Source organism: Carcharodon carcharias, chromosome 15, assembly GCF_017639515.1.
Source record: "Carcharodon carcharias isolate sCarCar2 chromosome 15, sCarCar2.pri, whole genome shotgun sequence".
In the NCBI taxonomy this organism is placed as follows: Eukaryota; Metazoa; Chordata; class Chondrichthyes; order Lamniformes; family Lamnidae; genus Carcharodon; species Carcharodon carcharias.
Genome location: NC_054481.1, coordinates 56660710 through 56684865, shown reverse-complemented (window position 1 = coordinate 56684865; position 24156 = coordinate 56660710). Strand labels below are relative to the sequence as shown.

General features: G+C 40.7%; 1 protein-coding gene across 2 annotated transcripts in view; it reads right to left on the bottom strand.

Annotated features, from left to right (window-relative positions):
• iqce (IQ motif containing E) overlaps nucleotides 1-24156 on the bottom strand; it is a 105804-nt gene that overhangs the window by 5075 nt on the left and 76573 nt on the right. The window contains exons 13-22 of one of the 2 annotated variants that reach the window (XM_041207173.1): nucleotides 21818-21873; nucleotides 21486-21700; nucleotides 19831-19929; nucleotides 18648-18744; nucleotides 17864-18010; nucleotides 13917-13940; nucleotides 12249-12362; nucleotides 10837-10967; nucleotides 8842-8939; nucleotides 3951-4058 (exon numbers count right to left, since the gene is read on the bottom strand). In XM_041207173.1, coding sequence (XP_041063107.1) covers nucleotides 3951-4058; nucleotides 8842-8939; nucleotides 10837-10967; nucleotides 12249-12362; nucleotides 13917-13940; nucleotides 17864-18010; nucleotides 18648-18744; nucleotides 19831-19929; nucleotides 21486-21700; nucleotides 21818-21873 — 1089 coding nt within the window. The remainder of the gene's footprint in view (nucleotides 1-3950; nucleotides 4059-8841; nucleotides 8940-10836; nucleotides 10968-12248; nucleotides 12363-13916; nucleotides 13941-17863; nucleotides 18011-18647; nucleotides 18745-19830; nucleotides 19930-21485; nucleotides 21701-21817; nucleotides 21874-24156) is intronic. The other variant, XM_041207174.1, reaches the window with a different exon arrangement.

Here is a 24156-nt window from a genome sequence, read left to right as displayed (position 1 = left end):
TGCTTACAACTTCACCTATCTTTCTGTCATCAGCAAATTTAGATATGTGACTTTCAATCCCATCGTTCAAGCCATTAATGATTACAATTAATAGTTGAGGCTCTAACACAGGCACCACTTGTTACATCCTGCCAATTAGAATACCAGCCCATGATTCCTACCCTCTGTTTCCTATCATTTCGACAATTTCCTAACCAGGTCAATAAATTGCCTTCAATTCCATTAGCTTCAGCGAAAAGTCTCTAATGGAGGATTTTATCAAATATCTTCTGGAAGGTCCATATAAATAACATCTACAGCCATTCCTCAGTTCCCTACTTTAGTCACATCCTCAAAATATTTAATCAGATTCGTCAGGCATGACCTGCCATTTAAAAATCCATGCTGGCTCTCTCTGATCAGCTGAAAATATTCAAGATGATCAGACACCCTATCCTTAATTATAGATGCTAGAAATTTTCCAACAGATGTTAAGCAAACTGGCCTATAATTCCCTAGTTTTCTTCTGTCACCTTCCTTAAATAGCATAGTGGAATGCGTAATTTTCCAATCTAAAGGAATGGTTCCCGAATTGACAGAGCTCTGGAAGATTATAATTAGGGCATCCAAAATGTTCTCATTTATTTCTTTAAAATATTGAGATAGAAACCATCTGATCAAACCATCACAGACTTGTGGGAATAGTTAGAGCTCATGGAATATAAGGGACAGTAGTAACATGGATATGAAATTGGCCGAGCGACATGAAACAGAAAGTAGTGTTGGATGATTGGTTTTAAGTCTGGAGAAAAAAAAAATATCGTGGAGTTCCCCAGGGGTTGGTGTTAGGACCCCAGCTCTTCATGATATATATTAATGATCTAGTCTTTGGTGTTAATGGCACAATTTCAAAATTTGCAGATAACATGAAATTTGGAAGTATTATGAACTGTGAGGATGATAGTGTTCAAACTTCAAAAGGACATGACAGGTTGGTGGAATGGGTGGACACATGGCAGATAAAATTTAATGCAGAGAAGAGTGAAGTGATTCATTTCGGTTGGAAGGGATTCATGTGGGTTGAATACGGGGTATAATTCTAAATGGGGTGCATGAGCAGAGGAACCTGGAAGGTGCACAAAAATCAATCACAAAAAGTTAGTATGCAGGTACAAGAAGTGATTAGGAAGGCAGATGGAATGCTTTTATTTATTGCAAGAGGAAGTTTTCTTATAATTGTACAGGGTATTGGTGAGACAACGTCTGGAGTACTGTGTACAGTTTTGGTTTCCTTTCTTGAGAAAGGATATAATCGCGTTAGAAGCTGTTCAGAGTAGGTTCACTCAGCTGATTCCTGGGATGAAAGGGTTATCTCATGAGGAAGGGTTAGGAATAAAAATAAATAAAAATATAAATAAAAGGTTAAAAAACAAACCAACTGAACAGGGTGGGCCTATATCCATTCCAATTTAGAATAATGAAATGTGATCTTCACTGAGGAGATGTTTCCCCTTGTGGGAGAGGTCTGTGGGAGTGAAGAACTAGGGGCCACAGTTTAAAAATAAGGCAGCTCTCATTTAAAGGAGAAAGTTCTTCTCTCAAAGGGTCATTGGTCTGTTGAATTCTCTTCCCCAGAGAGCAGTGGAGGTAGGATTATTGAATATTTTTAAGGCTGAGTTAAGTTAGATTCTTGATTGACAAAGGAATCAACGGATATAGATGGTAGACAGTGAAGTGGAGTTGAGGCCACAATCAGATCAGCCATGGTCGTATTGAATAGCAGAACAGGCTCGAGGGGCCAAATGGCCTACTTCTGTTCCTCTTTTGTATGCCCGTATGTTAGTATGCACAAATCACTGAAGGTAGTAGGAAAGGTTGTGAGAGTGGTTAATAATATTTATAGGAGTCTGGGCTTTATAAATAGGAGCATGAAATCAAAAGCAAGGAAGTTGTGATAAACCTATACAAAACACTGGCTCAGCCTCAACTGGAATATTGCATCCAGTTCTGTGCACCACACTTCAGGAACAATATGAAGGCATTGGAGAGGGTGCAGAAAAGATTCACAAGAATAGTTCCAGGGATGAGAGACTTCAGTTATGTACATAGATTGGAGAAGCTGAGATTGTTCTCTTTGGAGATGAGAAGGTTGAGGGGAGATTTGATAGAGGTATTCAAAATAACCAGAGTTCTGGATAGAGTAGAGAGAGAAACTATTCCCATTGGCGGAAGGAATGAGAACCTGAGGCAAGAACCAGAGGGCACAGATTTAAGGTAATTGGCGAAAGAAACAACAGCAACAGGAGGAAAACCTTTATTCTGCAGTCAGTGGTTTGAATCTAGAATACACTGCTTGAGAGTATGGTAGAGGTAGATTCAACAATGGTATTCAAACGGGAATTGGATCATTATCTGAAAGGAAAAAAATCTGCAGGGCTATGGGGAAAAGGTGAGGGGAGTGGCACTAGATGAATTGCTCTTGCAAAGAGGCAGCAAGGACATGACAGGCCGAATGGCCTCTTCTATGCTGTAGCTATGCTACAATTCTAAGGTCCTGGGGATTTATCACTCTGTAGAATCATTAATTTATCCACTGTTGTTACCTTGCTTCCATTAATTTTGTTGAGTCCCTGATTTGGTAATATTGGTAGTTTATTTGAAATGTCTGGCATGCTGACCTCTTCCTCTACGGTGAATACTGGCAGAAAGTACTAATTCAGCATGTATGCCATTTCCTTATTTTCACTGACAATATCAACATTACTAGTTTTGAGGGGCTCAAATTGCTTCTGACCACCCTCTTTTTATGATATGAAATGTAAAAATTACTGTGTTGATTTTGATATCCCTTGCAAGTTTCTTTTCATACTCCCTTTTTGTAGTTCTTACTATATGCTTTGTCACCCTTTGCTGTGTTTTGTACCTTTCCCATTCACCAGGATCTGTGCTATCTTTTGCATTTTTATATGCTTTTTACTTTTAGTTTTATGTTGTCTCTTACCTCTTTATCAGTCCATGACTGTCTTTTTTGGCAAGAACTCTTTCCCTTTAGGTATAAACTGGTTCTATACCATTTTACATTATTTTTGAACACCTCCCACAAATCTTCTGTTGTTTTACCCACTAAACTATTACCAAATTTGCCCAGTCTACAATGAACACTCACTGTGAGAGAGCTGTCATGACGTTCTGGCCATCATGGTAAAGGGACAGGCTTAGTGGACCAGCTGGTCTTTTCCTGCTTGTCAATTTCTTATGTTCATATTTGTTAATTTATTACTGACTTCATATGACTTCACTACCAGTTGTACTTCTATTGTTTTAGGTGGTATTTCAAATGAGTCGGACAAGGATTGCCTCCCTCTGATCTCTGTGTCCCAAAACCCAACTGATCAATGCCATCATGTGGTTGTTGGCGGTGGGGGGGTGAAGGGGCTGGTGATGGGGGGTGGGGGAAGCAAATATCTCAATCTGATTTTGTCACTCACACTGTATGAAAGGGCCTGTTGATATGGGACTTATCCTGGGAGCAGGTGAGCAAATGAGGTACTTGTGTTGGATTACTTCTGTGTTTTTTCCAATCACCGAACAATCAAGGACTCTCAACGTCTGTGCCGCAACCACGGCAGTGATCCTAGCCAGTGACCTGTTCCACTTGGTATGTCTAATGTCGGTAACAGAAACATCTGAGACCCTGTGAGATTCCTCACAGATGTCTTTAACATCCCTAGGGCAAGTCAGGTTTAGTAATTCCTTGACTTATATCTGTGCAAGATGTTTAGTAACTTCTTTACCAAGTCCCTTGCTTCCTTTACCAACGGACACCTAGTGCCCATGGAACCAAAGGCTAGTATAGGATCAGCTTCTTTGGGAGGAAGGAAGGCAAAAATTGGAGAAATGAAGGAAAAGGACACTGTTTATAAAGGAATTGTCAATAAAAATACCTGTGACCCAATTGCAGGAATACTTACACGATGAAGGTCTATTTGGTGATATCTTGAGCTTCTTTAAAGGTTCTGCCTCTTCTTGGTCTTCAATCTCGAATATATCCTCTTCTATTTCATCACTATATTCATCATCTTTAAGGTATTGTGTAACAAGAATACATAGAATTTTAGGTACGGGGCAGACCATTTGAACCTAATGGTTTGTACAGGTGTTTATGCTCAACGTGAGTTTCTTCCCATCATCTAACCCTATTAGCATATTCTTCTATTCCTTTCTCCCTCATGTACTTAACTAGTTTCTTCTTAAATCTATGCTATTTGCCTCAACTACTCTTCGTGCAAACGAGATCCACATTCTCCGGATAAAGCAGTTCCTCCTGAATTTCTTCTTGGATATATTTGAGTCAGAGTCATTACAGCCCAGAAAGAAGCCATTGGCTCATTGAATCCATGCCAGCTCTATATAGACCAATCCAGTTAGTCTCATTCCCTGCTCTACTCCTGTAGCCCTACAAGTTTATTTCCCTCAAATGCCCATCCAATTTCCTTTTGAAATCATTGATTGTCTCTGCTTCTGCCACCCTTGTAGGTAACAGGTTCCAGGTCATTACCAGTCACTTATACAATTTCTCCATATCTCTTGCCCAAAACCATAACTCTGTGTTCTCTAGTCTTCGTACACGTAGCTAATAGAAACAGCTTTTCTTTGTCTAGTTTATCTAAACCTGTCATAACCTTGTACACCTCTATCAAATCTCCCCTCAATCTCCTTTGCTCCAAGGAGAACAACACCAGTTTCTCCAATCTAATCTTGCATCTAAAATCCCTTATCCCTGGAACCATTCTGATAAATCTCCTCTGCACCCTTAAGGGCCCTCACATCCTTCCTAAAGTGTGGTGACAAGAATTGGATCCAATATTCTAGTTGTGTCCTAACCAAAGCTTTACACAGGTTCAGCATAACTTTAGTTCCAAAGAAAAGTCATATTGGACTTGAAATGTTAACTCTTGTTTCTCTCTCCACAGATGCTCCCTGTTGAGTTTTCCTGGCACTTCCTTTTATTTCAGATCTCCAGCATCCGCAGTATTTTGCTTTTATTCAGTATTACTTCTCTGCTTTTGTACTCAATACCTCTATTTATGAAGCCCAAGAGTCCTATGCTTTGCTAATTATTCTCTCAATATGTCCTGCTACCTTCAAAGGTCTATGCACAATAATCCCCAGGTTCCTCTGCCCCTGCAAACTCTTTAAAACTGTGCCATTAACTCTATATTGCCTCTTCCAATTCTTTCTGCCAAACTGCATCATCTCACTCTTCTCTGCATCAAATCTGCCATTGTCTACACTTTCTGTTAGCCTATCCATGTCCTATTGCAGTTAACTGATATCATCCTCTGTTTTCCACACCTTCAAGTATACCATTGGCAAATTTTGTATTCACTTTGTATTCCAATGTCCAAGTCATTTATATATATCAAAAAAAAGTGATCCTAGCATTGATCCATGGGGAACGCAGATGTCTACCATTCTCCAATCTGAAAAACAACCATTTACCATGACTTGCAGTTTTGTCTTTTAGCCAATATTTTTTATCCAAGCTGTCACTGACCCTCCTATTTCATAGATCTCAATTTTGTTAACCAGCCATTTATGTAATACTTTGTCAAACATTTTCTTAAAATTTATATAGACACCATCCATTGCATTTCCTCCATCATCCTTCTTAGTTACTTCATCAAAAAATCCGATTAGTCAAGCACGACCTGCCTCTACAAATCTGTGTTGGCTTTCCTCAATTAACTCAAACCTCTCCAAGTGTCTGTTGATTGTTTTCCATAATTATTTTTCTAAAACCTTACCCAGCAATGATGTTAAACATTTCTGTAGTTATTAGGAATGTCCTTATTCAAGACAGAGTGCAAGGGTATCACATTTGCCACTCTCTAATCCTCTGGTACCTCCCTCGTACCTAAGGAAGATTGGAAGATCATCTCCACTCCCACTTCCTTTAGCAATCTGGGATACAAACCATTTAGAGCAGGTGACTTATCCACTTTAACCACAACCAGCCTTTCCAGTACATCCTGTCTATCAATTTTCACCCTGTGCATTCCTCTCCAATCAACATTTCTACCAATATTTTGTCAGCATCTTCTTCCTTGGTAAACACTGATACTAAAGTATTCATTCAGTATTCTAGCCTTGCCCTGTGCCTCAAATCATAGATCACCATTTGTTCCTAATATACCCGAATACACCTCATAGAATATGCTTTCTATTTACATGCCTGAAGAAGATTTTTGGGTTCCCTTTTATGTTAACTGCCATTCTGTTCTCATATTCTTTCTCTGCCAGTCTTATTTTCCTCTTCACATCCCCTCTGAACTTATTGTATTTGGCCTTGTTCTTGGTTGAAGAATTCAACTAACTTGCATCCTCATTTTTTGTTTCATCATATTCTCTATCTTCCTCATCTTCCAAGGAACCCTGGCTTTGGTTCATTTACCTCTCACCCTTGTTGGAATGTCTCATACTTATGGCCCCTAGATTTTATCTCCCTCACTAGTTTAAACACTTTCTCTATGTTTACCCTATCAAGCCCTATTACAATCTTACCTCTTAACAGCTTTCACTTTTTTTTTTAGAGAAAAAAGCTTCAGCTGTTCAATCTTTGCTGATAGATATAACCTCTCCATTCTGGTATCATCTTTGTAATGCACATGGTAATTTAAGCTATGAATCAAAATAGTATGATGTGCGAGCTACCAGGACTACACATAATGGCCTAGAGTTTGGAGGGAAGATAGATTTAATCAACTTTGGATCTGCTCAGCAGGTGAGACAGCATCTGTGGAGAGAATGTTCTGATAATGGGTCATCAACCTGAAACGTGAACTGTTTCTGTCTTCACAGATGCTACTAGACTTGCTGAGTATTTCCAGCATTTTCTGTTTTTATTTCAGATTTCCAGCATCTGCAGTATTTTACTTTTCAATTAACTTTGCTGGGCTACACTGAGTTCTCTCCAGTTCTAATGTTGAATGGAGTTATCTGGCTTCCAACTGCAAGGAATGGGTGGCGGGTGAGGAATTGTTAATTTTGGTCAGGATCACAGAATTGTGACAGTGCAGAAGGAGGCCATTCAGTCCGTCGTGTCTGCACTGGCTCTCCGAATAAGCAAGTCACTTAGTGTTATTCTCTCACTTTCTCCCCGTAACCTGCCTGATGGAAGCTTAACAAAGGGAAGAATTTTACCCCCTGTCAGGGGGCACGTGCAGGAGCGGGCGCATGCAGGTGCGCCTCCAAGGGGTGTGCTGCCATTTTATGCCATCGTGACATCCGCCAGGAAGCGCTATACGCTCCCTGTGCAGGCGGGGAGGGCGGGGTGGGGGGATTCCCTCAGCCAGGAGTGCTCTCTTTCGCGCATGTGTGTGAAAGAGCGCACTCATCTCCCTGAGGCTAAGTGCTGCCTCAGGGAGATCGGCGCCAAATTCAAAAATGGTCAATGCACAATACTAAAATTTCCCTGATATGTCCCCTCATGTGACACTGTCACATGAGTTGGGACATGTCCATCATTTTCATTCAAACTTTTACTAAATTTTAAAAAACCTACATGAAACCTCATCCTGCCTGTGGATGGGGTTTCATGCTTTTTCTGAAGCCCGCCAGGGCTCCCGACCTACCCGCCAACCTTAAGATTGGATGGGCAGGTCCATTAACTAGTTCAATTAGTTTTTAAATGGCTTCAATTGGCCGTTGACAGGTTGGTGGGCACACAGACGATTCGGCTGCGCCCCTGCTGACCTGAAATTGAAATGAAGCAGGGTGACTTCAGGAGTTCCGCCCAACATCATTCCGCATCATTTTACACATTGGCAAGTGGGCCCTGCTCCCCGGTTGCCGACCCCAATATCCTCGCCATAGATTTTAATAGGAGAAAAGAAGTGGAAATGAAGAAACTGCAGCTTAGTTGGTCACACACTCACTTTGGGAGTTAAGAGGGTTGTACGGTCAAACTGCTACATTCCTGGGCATATAATCTGCACTTCAGTGCAGCAATGAAGAAGCATCACACTGTTCAAGATGATGTCTTTTGGAGATGTTATTCTGTCTCGCTCTGTTCAGGTGGATGTAAAAGATCTGTAGTACCACTTGTAGTACCAAGACAATCAGGGAGTTCTGCTGAAGTTTTAGCTAACATTCTTGCCTTAACCAAGAACATTTATTTGCTCTTTGTAGGACCATGCTATGTGCAGAATGGCTGCTGAGTTTGCCTACATAACAGCAATGGCTGCAGTTCAAAAGAAATCCATCGGTTGTAAAGTATCTTGGGATATACTGAGAATGTGAAAGGTGCTCTGTAAATGCAAGTTTTTTATTTTACATATCCTCAGGTGAGTGGGAATGAAACTTGTTCTCATTAACCTTTTGATAAGGCACTACTTGTTTGAAGGCTCTCATTTTCTTCAATACTTGAGAGCCCTGATAAAAATCCTACCCCAAATTAAATGTAAGAAATTAAATAGGACATAAAAACATAAGAAATAGAAGCATGAGTACGCCATAAGGTCCCTGAAGCCTGCTCTGTCACTCAAAAGGATCATGGCTGATTTTCTACCTCAACTCTATTTTCCTGCCCTGTCCCCATATCCCTTGATTTCCTTAGCCCTTGAAAACAATCCTTCTGCAAAGAAAAGGAATAGACAGGTATTTATTTTAGCTGGTACAACCAGGACCTCCAAATCCTGTAGCCAGTGTGAATAATGCAGTTGGATGTGATTAGTTTATGAATATCCACAAGTGTAGGGTAGGCACAAGCTGGTGAGGAGCTTTACTATGTCACAATAAATCCAGCTAATTTTGGTGGAAGAATGGTTGCTAGTCTATAAGTTAGGAGATTTCTATACCTACCAGAGTACCTTGACCGTCGCTGGACATTGCTGGATTTCCTCACTGTAATTGTGGTCTCTTTTGTGTCTCTAGCAGATGTGCCTTTTCTTTGCTCAGCACTATGAGTGATAAACAGATAAAACCTAAGCAAATGGCAACTTTGCTTTAGACTTTCCAAATAAAGAAAACAACAAATAACAATGCTGGAAATGCACAGAAGTTTCATCAACATCTAAAAGACAGAAAGAGGTTTCAGTACCTCGGTTATTTGAATCCTGGTACTGAAGGTCAAAGTGCATTAGTTGACATATAAAAAAGGGGACAGATTCATATCGCCCCCCCCCCCCCTCCAAATAATTATGGATAAGGAAGGACATTTAGCCTGTCTTGGTTTATGGAAATTAGAAAGTCTGAAGTCCAACCATCGCAGCATGCAATTATTTCTTAAATCATATCTGTGTTTTCACTCTGAAATCCTTGACAAGTGTTGATCACTCAGTGCTAGTTAAGACTTCCAGATATCACTCCTAAGTTTACTAGTTTGAACATTTGTCCATTTTCTCTACTCAATTTTGTATAAAATAATTTTTCCATATAATTATCTTGTGTACCTCTAAAAGTTCACCATTCAATGACCCATTTCAAGGCTGAAAAGTACAAATGTCTCCACTCTTCCCTCATATCTCAGATCTTTGATACAAAGGATCAGCGTCATGGCTCTTCTGTGCACCATCTCCAGTACACGATTGTCTTTGCTGTCTCAGTGGCCTGAACTTGACTCAATGTGAGGTCAAAAAAATGGCATGGTTTGACTGCTTATTCTTAATTTAGCCTATTGTTTGGCTAGATAACTCAGTGGGCATGTTTAGTCATGAGTCTCTTTTTCTCACCTTCACCAGTACCATTTTGCCTTCTTATAAATTTGCCAGCATTAAATTTCTTTTGCCATTGCTCTGCTCCGTTCTCTAGTTTGTTCTGCAATCTCTGAGTTGCCTTTTCCAATTCCATCGCTCCTCCTAGTTTGGAATTGTGCAGATTTGACAATGTCTGTTGTGTCTGTGTTCAAATCATTGATGGAAGTTTTGAAAGCTCAGCTGCAATCCCTGAAACACTTTGCTCAGTCCTTTCCAAACCCCAAAATAATCCTTTAATAAGCATTCTTGTTTTCTACCCTTCAGCCAGGTTCTTGTTCATTCCCACGATTTATCTTGAATCTTCACAGGTAATAGTTTAACCAAAAGTTTTCCCGTGTTCAACTTTGTCAAATGCCTTTTGGAAATCAAAGGACGAGGCATCCATGTCCTGGAGCTTGGAACCTTTCCCTCTCAAATGCATGCTGACTGCTGTTTACTATGTCATTATTGGACAAATCATCAAGTTCATTCCTGATAAAAATTCCATTGTTTTACACAGAATTGAAGGAGTTCTTGACATGCTCACAATGCTACCCTATTTCCAATCTTCTGGTATCTCCCCAGTTTCCAGTGACTCCCTTACTATGATTGTCAATGCTTCATAAATCTCCTCCCTAGTCCCTCTTACTTCTCTTGAAATAAATATCATTTGTACCTGGAGATTTGTATGTTTCAGGACAGAACAGTTCTGAAGCAGGCCTCCACCTGACCTGTCTTTCTCTTTCAGCCACTCCCCCTATATTCCCAAGTATAAACAAAATGTAAATCTGTCATCGGATTGGTGCAAGCTGAACAAAGGAAACCTGTTCCACGTGGCTTCACATCTCCACAATCAGACCTCTGTATTGGGCAACAGAGTTCAGTGGACCTGTAAGTAGAGATTTTCCTCTAGACCAGTGTCTGCACTACAAGGCTGGGTCCGAGAAATATGAAAAATATCTGGCAGGTTCCTTTCCACGTGTCCACACCAATCTTCCAATCTGGGAAAATCTTCATTAAAGAGACTGACAGCTGACAAAGCATGGCAATGTGAATGCACAGTGCACAGAGACTGTTCTGCTGATAATATAATGGGCCTATTTTTGCAAACCCTAGTTCTTACCTATCTCTGAGGTGTTGCATTCGAGTCAGATGAGCCCTGAAGGAGGACTGGATAAAAGAGACAGCCTCATCCCTCTCATCCTCTGCCAGAAGTTGGTTCTGAATGTTGTTGCTGTGGGAAACTTGAGGATTCTGAAATAAATTATTATCTGTATAAAAACACGTGTAAAATACGCAACACTATTTACAATTACATACAATTTACAGCACAGAAACAGCCCAGCACGTCTATGTTCACATTTATGGTCCACACAAATCTCCTCCCACTGTACTTCAATAACTGAATAACCTTCTTTCTCATGCACTTATCTAGCTTCCCCTTAAATTCAGCTATGATATTTGTCTTAGCTAATCATTGTAGTGGCAAGTTCCACACTCTTGCAACTCTTGTAACTTTCTCCTGAATTCTCTATTGGATTAATTTAATGACTACCGTACTTATTGCCACTTATTTTGGCACACTATGTCTAATCCTAAAGCCAGGGCTGTCAAGTAGGAAATTAATCCATTTTAATCCAAAAACAACACCTAATCCAATATGCAAGCCTCAGATAAAGGCAAAATACTGCCAATGCTGGAAATCTGAAACAAAAACAAAAAGTGCTGGAAAAACTCAGCAGTTCTGACAGCATCTGTGGGGAGAAAGACAAAGTTAACATTTCGAGTCTGTATGACTTCTTCTGAACTAAAGAGAAGTAAAAATATGGTGAAATATATACTGTTTAAGGGGGGTGGGACAGGTGAAGCAGGATAGAAGGCCAGTGATAGGCGGAGGCAAAGGAGAGATTGCAAAAGATGCCATAAACAAAAGGTCGAAGAGGTGTTGATGGTGGTGATACTGGTTAAAGGAGGTGCCAACTTTGGTTTCTTAGTAGCACCCTTGACTGAGTCGGAAGGTAGTGGGTTCAAGCCTGCTCAGGATTTGAGCATAAAATCTAGGCTGTGCTTCAGTTGAGCAATGAGGGTGTGCTGAACTGTCAGAGTTGCCAAACTTCAGAGGAGAGATTAAACACACGTCCTGTATACCTGCTCAGGTGGACAAAAAAAAATCCCTTGGCTTTGTTCCAAGTACAAGTTCTCCTGACCAATACCATCAATAACAGATTATCTAGTCATTCACTCACTGTTGTGAGTGAGACATTGTTGTGCACATATTGGCAGCTGTGTTTGCCCGTATAATGGCAGTGACTGCACTTCAGAAAGTAATCCTTTTGGTTAAAAAGTGCTTTGGGAGATCCTGAGTTGAGACTAAAAAACTCATTTACTTGGCAAACAATGTCAAGATTAGCTCCTTTAGATTTTTTGTTGATAGCGAGGTCTGGTCTGCAACAATGATGACTGGAATATTCTCTTTGCATTAAAGGTCCAGTTAAGACAATAAGATTGTGGAAATTCTTGGAAGATGTTAACTACCTTGTTCTGCTGAGGATAGGCAACAGGCAGTTTCTTCAGACCTACAGAGTGTGTGCCCTCAAGTTTCTTCCGTGCTAAATGCCCCCGTGCAGATGCTTGTATCACAGTAATTGCCTATAAGTACAACCAGAAGGGCAGAATGTTGATTCCAGAAAGATTCAGGTCTACTTTTAAGCAGAACACACAGAATTTCCACCATGGTTGGTTTAAATGGGTAATCTGCTTCCTTAATCTTGAGCATTGTCTTAATGCTGAGAAAAAAGACATTTGCATTTTCAATGAACTACTGTTCTTGCACCACAGGTAAAGCATGGATCAGCTGCAGAGTAAAGTTCTGTATTCTTTCCCAGAAGCATATCCTGTAACTCCACTTTCACTCACTCTTATAAAAGGTGACTGGTTGAACTTTTTGATGGTGCAAGTTCTACCATCAGTTCTAAAGCAATGGAAGTTACAAAGGAACAGCAGTAGGCCATTCAGCCCCTCAAGCCATCATTCAGTCAGATCATTGCTGATCTATATCTTAAGTCCATCAACCTGCCTTTGCTCTGTAACCAATGTTTATGTCCCCATGCCTGAGTAGAGTGACACTTCTGTACATTTAACATTGGTTCTTGGGAAGGTAAAGATATCTTTAAGTCAACTGCTCTGGGAAAGTTCAAATAAGGTTGGACTAGAACCTTGAACAAGCTTGCTTTTCTCCAGTATAAAACAGACCAGTTGTCAGTTGTTCAGATGATTTTATACTTGGTCTGCACAATGATTTCTTTAAAAAATTGACCATCATGTGATTTTGTCCAAGCTGCTTGGGAATAATAAATCTTTCTCTAGACCATTCATTTATACTTTCTTTACCTAGAAAGAGGACTATACAAAATTAAATATCCTACTTTGACTTCAGGAAAAACACTTTATTTCTATTTTACTGTTCCAATCTGGATCAGTTAAGGGTTTAAGGACAATGACTTGAAACCATGGGTGTGCATTGTCTACTTGAAATGTTGGATCTAAACCCATTGGAGTTTAGAAGAATGAAAGGTGATCTTATTTAAACCTAAAAGATCCTGAGGGGACTTGACAGATGGATGCTGAGAGGGTGTTTTCCCCTTGAAGGGGAATCTAGAACTAGGTGACACAGTTTAACAATTAGGGGGCTCCCATTTAAGACTGAGGCGAGGAGAATTTTTTGTTTCCTCAGCAGGTCATTAGTCTGTGGAATTCTCTTTCACAGAGGGCAGCAGAGGCTGGGTCATTAAGTATATTCAAGGCAGAGTTACATTCTTATATTGAGACTTTCTTTTCCTGTTGGGAATGGATGGTCTCCACTTGGTGCCTCTTTGTAGAAGCAAGGCTTAGATTGGGAGCTCAGCTGGGTACAGGATCAGACATATGTTCCACTGCAGCATGGTGCTACACATTGGGACTCCGTCACGATACCTGACGTGACTCTGACATGGAGTTCAGAGCAGAGTGAGGGATCTGGTATCACTTGACGACTGTCACATTCATTGTCTCTAAGAATTTTAAACAAAACTCAGGTATTTAGGAGGCAGATTAAAGGGAAGCGAAGGGTTTGAAAGTCTCGAAGTTTTATAATCGTACTTTCGTACTTAGTTGCAAATTTTGACATTACTTAAAATATTGTTTGCTATTTCACATAAAGCTTACCTCTTCCATGTCTGTGTCTTCTTTCTATACAGGAAAAAAGAGCATTATTGAAGCTTGCTTATAGTGATACGAAATGGACTAAACTGTTCTTAAAACCCACAACTTCCCAAAAATACTCCCTCCATACTGATTTACAAGACAGTTCTCTTTCTACAAACAACTATCAGAATGTGCCTCATGCTCCCATTGCAATGATAACACTTTCAAATGTTAAACATTCAGACACAATTGTTCTGGGCTGTGAAAGATAGAATCAGCAGGTAACGTAACACTGCATCCTATTCACAGGTTCATAAGGATGAGCCATGTCTATGCCTTGAGATTCTTAATTAAAAATAAAGCAGATTTACCGCAAGTTTCCAGCTTCCCCACAAGTGAAAACATCTACTCTACAGCTACCTAAAAAACCCTTTCATAATTTGAAAAATCTCTATTAAGTCATCCCTCAGCCTGTCCTGTTCTAGAGCGAAGAGCCCCAGCATATTCAGCCTTTCATGTTTGTTAAAGCTGAGGAAAAGACTTTCCAGTATTTAGTGGCATGAGTACCACTCAATTATGTACAATTTGTTTTAATTTGATCTACCCCTGTCACGAAGAATTACACTCAGAAAGCTCTTAATTATTTAGACTATCAGAACTCAGAATTATAATTGTTTTGAATATGCTTACAACATAATGTCAACTTTACTCAGTGGGTAGCACACATGCCTCTGAGTCAGAAGTTTGTGAGTCCAAGCCCCAGTCCAGGACTTGAGCATAAAACATCACTGAAGCATTTGGGGTAGTGCTACATTGCCAGAGGTCCATCTTTCGGATGAGACATTAAAGCAAGGTCAGGCCTGCTTCCTCATGTGGGTGGAAAAGATCCTATTTGAAGAAGAGAAAGCAAGTTTTCTTGATTTCCTGGTCAACATAATTTCCTCAATCAACATCACCAAAAACAGATTAATCTCTTTACTGTATATTTACTGTAGCTGAGGATTGTTGTGAGATTGAGGCCTTGGAGTGGAGCTTCATTAGATGGAAGCATGAGTGTTTTGAATGAGACATTAAACCGAGGGAGCATGGGCTGGGGACAGGATGAAAACCACACAATCTTGACTTGTACATCAATCTAGCTAGGTCATAATCCAGCAGCACAGACTCACTGAATTTGCCCTCTTATTGCCAAGAAGAACAAGGTCAGCAGATGAATGAGAACCCACCACCTGCAAGTTCCCCTCTAAGCCACACACCATCTTGACTTCAAACTATGTCACGGTTCCTTCACTGTCAAAATCCTGGAACACCCTCCCAGACAGCATGGTGGTGTACCTACATCATATGGCCTGCAGCAGTTCAAGAAAGAGGCTCACCATCATCTTTTCAAGGGCAATTAGGGATGGGCAATAAATGCTGGCTTAGCCAGTGACGCACATGTCCCGTGAAAGAATAAATATAAAAATCTAAAACTTGTTCACGGCAAATTAAAGATTGTGATCCCTCTATCTATCATGTTGCATCAGCAAATAAACTAATATGTATAACGTAGGTGCAGAAAATCCAGTACTGCCAGATCTTGAACTTAGAGGCTCCAATTCCAAAGAATCAGATCCAGCTCACCTGCTTTCTCACTGTGAAGCTCGCGTATGCACAATTATAAACAAGCACATCATTGTCAACCAGTCAGTCAGATGAATAGTTTCTGAGAGTGGAAATCCTCCCACTTTTTTTTCTTAAATCACCAGATGAAAGATTAGAGTCCATAAATCAGTGGAAAAAGAAAACTGATAAAAGATGAAGCCTATCAAGTAAAATGATTAGGTATTGCTAAGTTCAGGTTTTAGGTTGTAGCACGAAGAGAAGACTATAGGAGGTGAAGAATTTCACCTTTTTGAGCCTCGGGAAAAACTAAGTAAAATAGAAAATGATGTGGAAGCAGGAATACTCAACAATAGTCAAGGCTTAACTCCTTCCACCATGTCTTCTAGTATGATAAGTAATGCAAACAGCCATTAATATTGATGGGGAACATCCAGAGAAGCCCTGTTTTGATCACAGTGCTGTAGTATCAGTCAGTAGCACTCCCAACTCTAAGTCAGAAAGTTGTGGGTTTGAGGTATGCTCCAGAGGCTTACGAGCACATAACCTGGGCCCATAAACCAATGCAATGTTGAGGGAGTGCTATATTATTGGAGGTACCTTCCTACAGATGAGATGTTTTAATGAAACTGTTTGTGCTTGCTCTGGTAGTTCAGGGGAACTTTAAAAGGCATATCTGAAGAATAGCAGAAGGTTGTGGTCATTCATCTCATAGGAAATAGGAACAGGTGTGGGTTATTCAGCTCTTTGAACCTGTTTCACTATTTTATTCAATCATGTGTAATCCGTACCTCTACTCCATTCATCTGCCATCATTGCTGTCTATATGTCATTGCTGTTTATGGGATCCACTATGCAGAAAATGGTTGTCACGCTTACTGTACAACAAAGTAGCTGATTACATATGAAGTGGTTTGAAACATTTCTGAGAGATGTGACAAGCCACTAGAGCCCTCCTTTCAATACACAAAGGAATACTCATTTAAGTTTTTTTGCAAGCAACAAGATGGTTAATACCTTATGGTGTTGCCACTTTACAATTTCAGTTCTCATTACAGAACATTCTTTAGATTTGTGCTCAGGAGCCAATTGGAATCCTCCAATCAAAAAGAGATGCTGGATAAAGTCAGCCATTTACATCATTTAAAAAAAAAAGTCTGACCCAATCTTCAGAATTACTGTATCCTACACAATCTCCCTCTATCATTAGTGCCACAGTGTACAGAAATGATCCCTGACCTCCACCCCTATTCCAACCCCATATTTTGGAATTCTCTTTCTAAATCCCTTTGTCTTTGGTACATTGAAGAACATACATACATCAAGAACCACAGGAGCAGGAGTAGGCCACTCAGCCCCTTGAGCCTGTCCCGTCATCCAAATAGATCATGGTCGATCTTACCTCAACTCTATTTACGCATCTTGTTCCACACCCTTGACACTCTTACCCAACAAATATCTTAGAGATTTCAATTGATCAACAACAAAAGCCTCCTCAAAATATTTCTTTTCAATCACCTTGTTTCATGTCTATCCTCTTCCTCCTTTAGGGTTGTTTTGTCATGTTAAAGATGATGTTAAAGATTCAAGTTGTTACCGTGGAGTTGCAAATTAACTAATTGCCTTTTAATCGGAGTGTATTGTTTAGCATTGTGCTCATGGTGGCAAGTGGAAATGAACCACGAGACTCATGGCTTCTTAGCATTATAATATCCTGAATTGTAATCAAAGTGGTGGCCTAACAATTGCATTGTGCTGCTCGTATCTTAACTCACGTCAAGCCCCATTGTCCCATCACCTCTGTGAAAACTGACCTACGTTGGCTCCCGGTTCAGCAAACACCTCAGATTTAAAATGATCAACCTTGTTTTCAAAACCCTCTGTGGCCTTGCTGCCCCGCCCTCCACTCACCCTGGTATCTCTTTATTCTCCTCCAGTCCTGAATCTTCTACATATCTGCAGTCTTCCATTGTTGGTTTTTTGGCCTTCATTATTTTAATTGCTTCTCCATTCGCAGCTGTGATTTTAGCTACCAAGGTCCTAAGCTTTGGAGTTCCCTCCCTAAGCCTCTCGGCTTCTCTGCCTCTCTACCTCTTTCTTCCTTTAAGATGATCCTTAAAACCTACTCCCTTGGCTATGCTTTTGGTCACTTTTCCCAAGATTTCCTTATATGGCTCGATGTCAAATTTGATCTGTCAATGCTCCCGTGAAATGCCTTGGTACATTTACTATGTCAACAGTGCTATATGAATGCAAGTTATTGTTATGACATGATCAGGTGAAAATCCATGCTTTGAAACCACTGCCACTGCCGGCCCCCAACTCCCCCCCACCCCCGCCACCCCCTGTCTACATTCAGTGTATACCTGATTTCGATATTGGTGCCAGTGCTTCTGGATTGTTTTTGCTGCTTGTTCTCTGCTGCCCTCCTGTTTTTGCTGACTGGAACTAGCAGATGTGGCCTGGTGATTCTTGGCCAAACCCAGAATGGACTGACTGCTTGTACTGTGGACCTGTGAGGTGGGCAGCATTGTTAATATTCACAGACTAATAGAGCCATTTTGCAAAATCAGTGACATACAAAGCCCAGTGTCATGTTTGATGTGGCGTCTCTCTGTGTTTGTGTGTTTTCGCAAGATAGCTTTGCCACAGAAAAAAATACTTGACATTAGATCTAATTAAAAGCTTTAGAAAGTTTTGTATCACTTTTGCAGGGCCAGGCTGATGTGCCAAACATTATCCAGCAAAGCCCACTTTTGTCATTTCTCACTCTCTTCTGTGCATCAGGATTAATGATGCTGAGGTTTATGAGAACACATGCTGTAAGTTGAGTTAGTGAGTGCCAAATTTCTTACATTACAACAGTCACTATATCGTGTTTTGAAAATTCTATTCAGCATTTTGTTCATTTGGGGCTACCATACACATGTACCAGCAGAGGGAGTCTGCTTGGAAGAGATAATAAAGGGTCTATGTTTAACAGCTCGTGCAGTTCTAAATGTCACTGTCCCAAGAACTTCACATACTTCAAAAGTATTTAATTGGCCATAAAGTACTTTGGCACATCCTGCTGTCATGAAAGATGCTATTAGAAATACACTTCCTACCACCCCCCACTCCACTAGCTGGGAATTTCCTTTCCAATTTTACCTCAGCAAGGTCGTTGCAGTGCAGTTTCATTCTCCGATAATCTTCAAACTCTGCTTCCAGTTGCTTTATTTTTTCTGTCAGAGAGCAGATTTCCCCCCTGCAGCACAGGACAGATCAGGTTTTCACTCCCACTGCAGCAGGAGATTAAAATTTAACATTCAGTGATCACAATCCAAGGCCTATTGTACCTCTGGATTACCATTCGGCTCACTCCTTTTTCTTGTCCACTAGAAACTGGCGAAACTGGTTTCATTATCTTTTTATAATACTAATGTGTTTGGGGTGCTTGCTGCTTTGCTTTGCTCCAGAAAGTTCATGAAATAAACTTGCTCTGGCCTCTGTGTTGGCTAAATCTTACTATCCAATGCATGCATGGGTCCCCTTCCCTGGCAATGCGACTGGTTCAGTGTTGCACAGGGGGGAATGAGAATTGGACAATGATCTAATCCCATGGTATAAGCACACTTAAAATGGGAACGAGCCCAAGGTGAATAAGGGAGATTGGGAGAAATGTGAGAGTGAAAGTAGCTGGTATTGACTCATTCAAATGCAAATTAGATTATTTTCTGAAAGAAACCTATGTTTTGGGATAAGAATATAAGTAATTTGAGATATGATGTGTGGAATGTGTCACATGCTTGGGAGAAACAGGTGACTTTGGACCAATGGTTCCCAAAGCTCTCCACCACTGGGTTTTTCCTCACCTCATATCTTGGTCTGTTGTAGACTAATAGAGATTGGTTGCTATGATTATTCCACAACCAGGACCAGAGGACGGATGTGAAGAATATTTTTACACAGTGAGTTGTTATGATCTGGAAAGCCTAAAAGGCTGGTGAAAGTATATTTAATAATAACTTTCAAAGGAAATTGGATAATTACTTGAAAAAGAACATTTGTCAGGGTTGTGGCAAAAGAGCAGGGAAATTGGGCTAATTGGAGCCAACACAGACACAATGGGCTGAATGGCATCCTGTGCTTTAAGACTCTTTATGATACTATGAACTCCATAGTCTTTGTATCATGAGACTGTCAGCATAGTGGAAGGCTAGGTGGATTTTTCATCTATCAATTTTTATGTTCCCAGTAGGAGCTTCTGATTGAATATACTCAATTAATGGGAATTCATGAATGGATATTCTAAAGCAGAAAGATCCTGTATTGTTTGATAGAGTGCACTCACCTGTATTCCTTGGGGGATTTATCAGCTTGAGTTGCCCCGAGTCTTTGCAGCTCTTTATCCATCTCTGACTTTTCCTGAATCAGTTGCTTCACTTCAGTACTGCAGAGCAAACACATGGCTGGTAAGTCAGTAGGGTGTACAAATTAAGTGAGTTGGGTTTCTGTCCTTTTGGTTATAGCTTTGAAGCCAGTCCAAAGGGTTTGAAACAAATAAATACTAACCTGGTTATCTGGGGAGGAGAAAATAAACCCGAGATCCTACTCCCAAATATTTTTCATTGCACTCCTACTCCCATCACCCAGCACCCCCCACCAACCACCAGGAAAAATGTGTGGAAATTCACCATCTGCATCATATTAAAAAAAGACTTTCATTTCTGCAGCACTTCTTATGACCTCAGCTCATCTCAAAGCACTTTACACACCTAAAAGTAACTCATGGGCCAGAATCTTCGGGTTGGTGAGCGGGGGCAGGCCCGCTCGTCCCTACGTCACTGTGCATCATTCAAGTCTTCAGTTCGGCGGGCGTGCACTGGAATCGGCTGTGCGCCTGCCAAACTGTCAAAGGCCTATTAAGGCCATTTAAACAGCAATTAAAATGATTAACTGAGCTGCCCGTCCAACCTTTAAGGTTGGCGGGCAGGCGAAGAGCCCAGGCAGCCTTTGCATTTATCATGAAGCCTCATCCATGGGCGGGATGAGGTTTCATGAAGATTTTTAAACTTTAATAAACATTTTCAAAAAATTTCACAGACATGTCACATAAGGGGACATGTCTTAATTTTTTTTTTCCCTTTATTTAAATTTTTAAACATCAAACTGATCTCCCTGAGGCAGCTCTGTGCCTCAGGGAGATTTCTGCGTTCTTTTGCGTGAAAGAGCACAGGCCCCGACTCAGCCTACTCCCCCCTGCCCGCACAGGGAGTGCTCAGTGCTTCTGGGTGCGCAGGGAGTGCTCAGCGCTTCCAGGTGCGCATCACGCTGGGCGGGCCTTAATTGGCTCGCCTATGTAAAATGGCAATGTGCAATCACGGGCGTCGATCAGCTGCACGCCTGCCCATGACAGTTCCTGCCCCCCCCCACAACGGGGAGAAAATTCTCCCTCTGCGCTGTAATGTAGGAAGCGTGGCAGCGAAGTCCATAGCAAGCTTCAACAAACAGCATAATGACCAGGTAATATATCCTTCGAGGTGTTGGATGAGGGATAAATGTTGGCCAGTATTAATTGTACATCAATTGTTTTTAATTATATGCTGGTGAAGGGCATGAATTGCAGTTTCACTTGATATAAAGGTGTAAAGTGACACTAACAGAAACTGGAGTGTAACTGAGTTAAGAGGTGTATGTTTGTAATGTTTCACTCTAAATTAATGTTACACTGAGTAAAGATTGGCTCTAGTTCTGTCCTTCACTGCATTCTTGAATATAACAGCCAGGACACAAAGCCTCTGCTCTTCTTCGAATAGAACCATGGGATCTTTTAAACCTGATGCACCTGAGTGGGCAGACTGGGTGTCTATTTAACATATCATCTGAAAAATGGCACCTCCGACAGTGCAGCACTCCCTCAGTACTGCACTGGGATTGTCACAGCCTAGTTATTATGCTCAGGTCTGTGGAGTGGGGCTCCAGCCTCTCTTACTCCAAGATACTCACTCCCTGGTGGCTAGCTGGTTCTGCAGATGGCTGCGATCCTCCTTCAGCTTCTTCACTAGTTCCCAGAGGCGGCCACATTCCTGTTGTTGATTGACATGCTGCTCGTCTTGTTGCTGTGTTTGGTCCATGGCGCATCCAGCCTGTGGGCGCTTTCGCTCTGTGGCCCTGCTATTTGTCCTGGACTGTGAGATGGCTAATTCCTGATCGCTGACTTTCTGTGAAATTCAAGAAAAAAGTGGTATCATTGGCAGATGGTACCCTCTCCCCCAGTGACACATTTATCCTTTAAATCCCACTGACTCTCCCTGAATCCTTAGCCATGCTACACTCACCTTCTCCAGTTCCAGAACCCTTCTCACCAGCCTCTGTTTGCTCCACTCATTATAACCTGAAAGGAAACATATATAGATATAGAGAGAAGTACTCTGTGGTGTGTGACATTGATAACTAAAGTTTAAAGGACTATACAGGAACTTCATATAATGTATTAACACATTCATTAATGATATTGCACAGTGCAATTTGATATAACATATGATATAAATATATAATATAAAGCTGGTGTCAATAATGGTGACCATGAAACTATTATTGATTGTCATTAAAAACCCATCTGGTTCATTAATGCCCTTTAGGGAATCAAAGCTGCCAACCTTATCTGGTCTGGCCTACATGTGACTCCAGACCCAGAGAAAGGTGGTTGATTCTTAACTGACCTCCGAAATGGTCAAGTAAGCCACTCAGTTCAAGGGCAATTAGGGATGGGCAACAAATGCTGGCCTTGCCAGCGATGCCCACATCCTATGAAAGAATAAAGAAAAAAATGTCACAGCTGTACAGAGCTCTGGTTATACTCTATCTGGAGTACTGCATGTTAATGTTGAATTTGTGCTGCAATAGAGTACACACTTTAAATTGATAATTAAGCACAGCTATCCCCAATTAGAGAAGGATTAGGGAATCATTGCCAGAGTATATAAACCAGTTCACTCTGGGCACCTGGGAGAGTCTGTGACTTTACTTTGCTGTATTGGAAACAAACTTGTTTTAAGATACAGGCTAGATTCAGACTCATTCTTCCTCAACATACAATTATTGGAATTAACACTGCATTCAGTTCTGGGCACTGTGCCTCAGGAAGGATATATTAGCATTGGAGGGAGTACAGTGCAGGTTCACCAGAATAGTACTGGAGCTAAAAAGGTTTAGATTATAAGGATGGTTAGATCACCCCTCAACTTTCTCTAAAAGAGAAAGTTATTTTTTTTTTATCCTTTCTCCCAAACCGCCACTAGCCCCCTGGCCGTCCTGTCCTGCCACAGGGCCATCTGTAACTTGTTCTTATGTTTCGCTTTCATAGATCACTGACTCTTGTTCTGCTATTAACAAATTCTGCTATCTTAACTGTATATCACTATCAGCACCTTCTTTAGTCTTTAACAATACCATTATTACTCCCTTTGTTTTGTGTCCATGACATCTTTGTCAAATTTCTCCTTAGCTCCCACCTATCCCTGACCTATTTTGCTCCATCTGTTCCACTCGTCACATTTCTACTCTTTAGCTCTGAAGAAGACTCATACGGACTTGAAATATTAACTATGTTTCTCTCTCCACAGATGCTGCCAAACCTGTTGAGTTTTTCCAGCATTTTCCGTTCTTATTTCAGATATCCAGTGTTTTGTTTTTCTCTAAAAGAGCCCCAGCTTATTCAGTCTTTCCTAATAGTTATAGCCTCTCAGTTCTGGTGTCATCCTTATAACAGCTGGTGCTATTTTCTCTAGAAAAAGAGAAGGCTGAAGGGTGACATCATAGAGTTCTTTCAAATTATGAAAGGGTTTGATAGGCTAGGCAGTGAGAAGATGGTCCCACTTGCAGAGGAGACCAAAACTTAATACAAGATAGTGACTGATAAATCTAATTAGGAATTTAGGCAATTTTTTACCAAAAGAGTGATTAGAATATGGCATACTATCACATGGAGTGGTTGATGCAAATAGTATATAAGGTGAATCTAGACAAGTATATGAGGAAGAAAGAATTAGAAGAATATGCTGATGGGATGAGATGAAGTAGGATGGGAGGAGGCTCATGTGGAACATAAATACTGACACAGACCAGAAAGACTGAATGGCCTGTTTTTGTGCTGTAAATTCTACATAATTATATGTAAGATTGCATAGACCAGGCTTGAATTTCTTCAAATATAGAAGATTATGAGGTGTTTAAGATGATTAAACGATTTGATGGCGTAGATAATTTGCAACTATTTTCTCTGGTGGGGAGTTTAGAACAAGGGGACATAACTTTAAAATTAGAACTAGGTCAGTCAGGTGTGATACAAAAACAAAAACGGCTGGAAAAACTCAGCAGGTCTGACAGCATCTGCAGAGAGGAATACAGTTAACGTTTCGAAGAGTCATATGGACTCGAAACGTTAACTGTAATCCTCTCCGCAGATGCTGTCAGACCTGCTGAGTTTTTCCAGCTATTTTTGATTTTGTTTCAGATTTCCAGCATCCACAGTATTTTGCTTTTATTCAGGTGTGATGTCAGGAAGCATCCATTTACACAAAACGCATTGGAAATCTGGAACTCTTTCCTTGGAAAAGCTGTTAAGGCTGGAGGTCAATTAAAATTTTTAAAACTGAAATTGATGTATTTTTTAGGC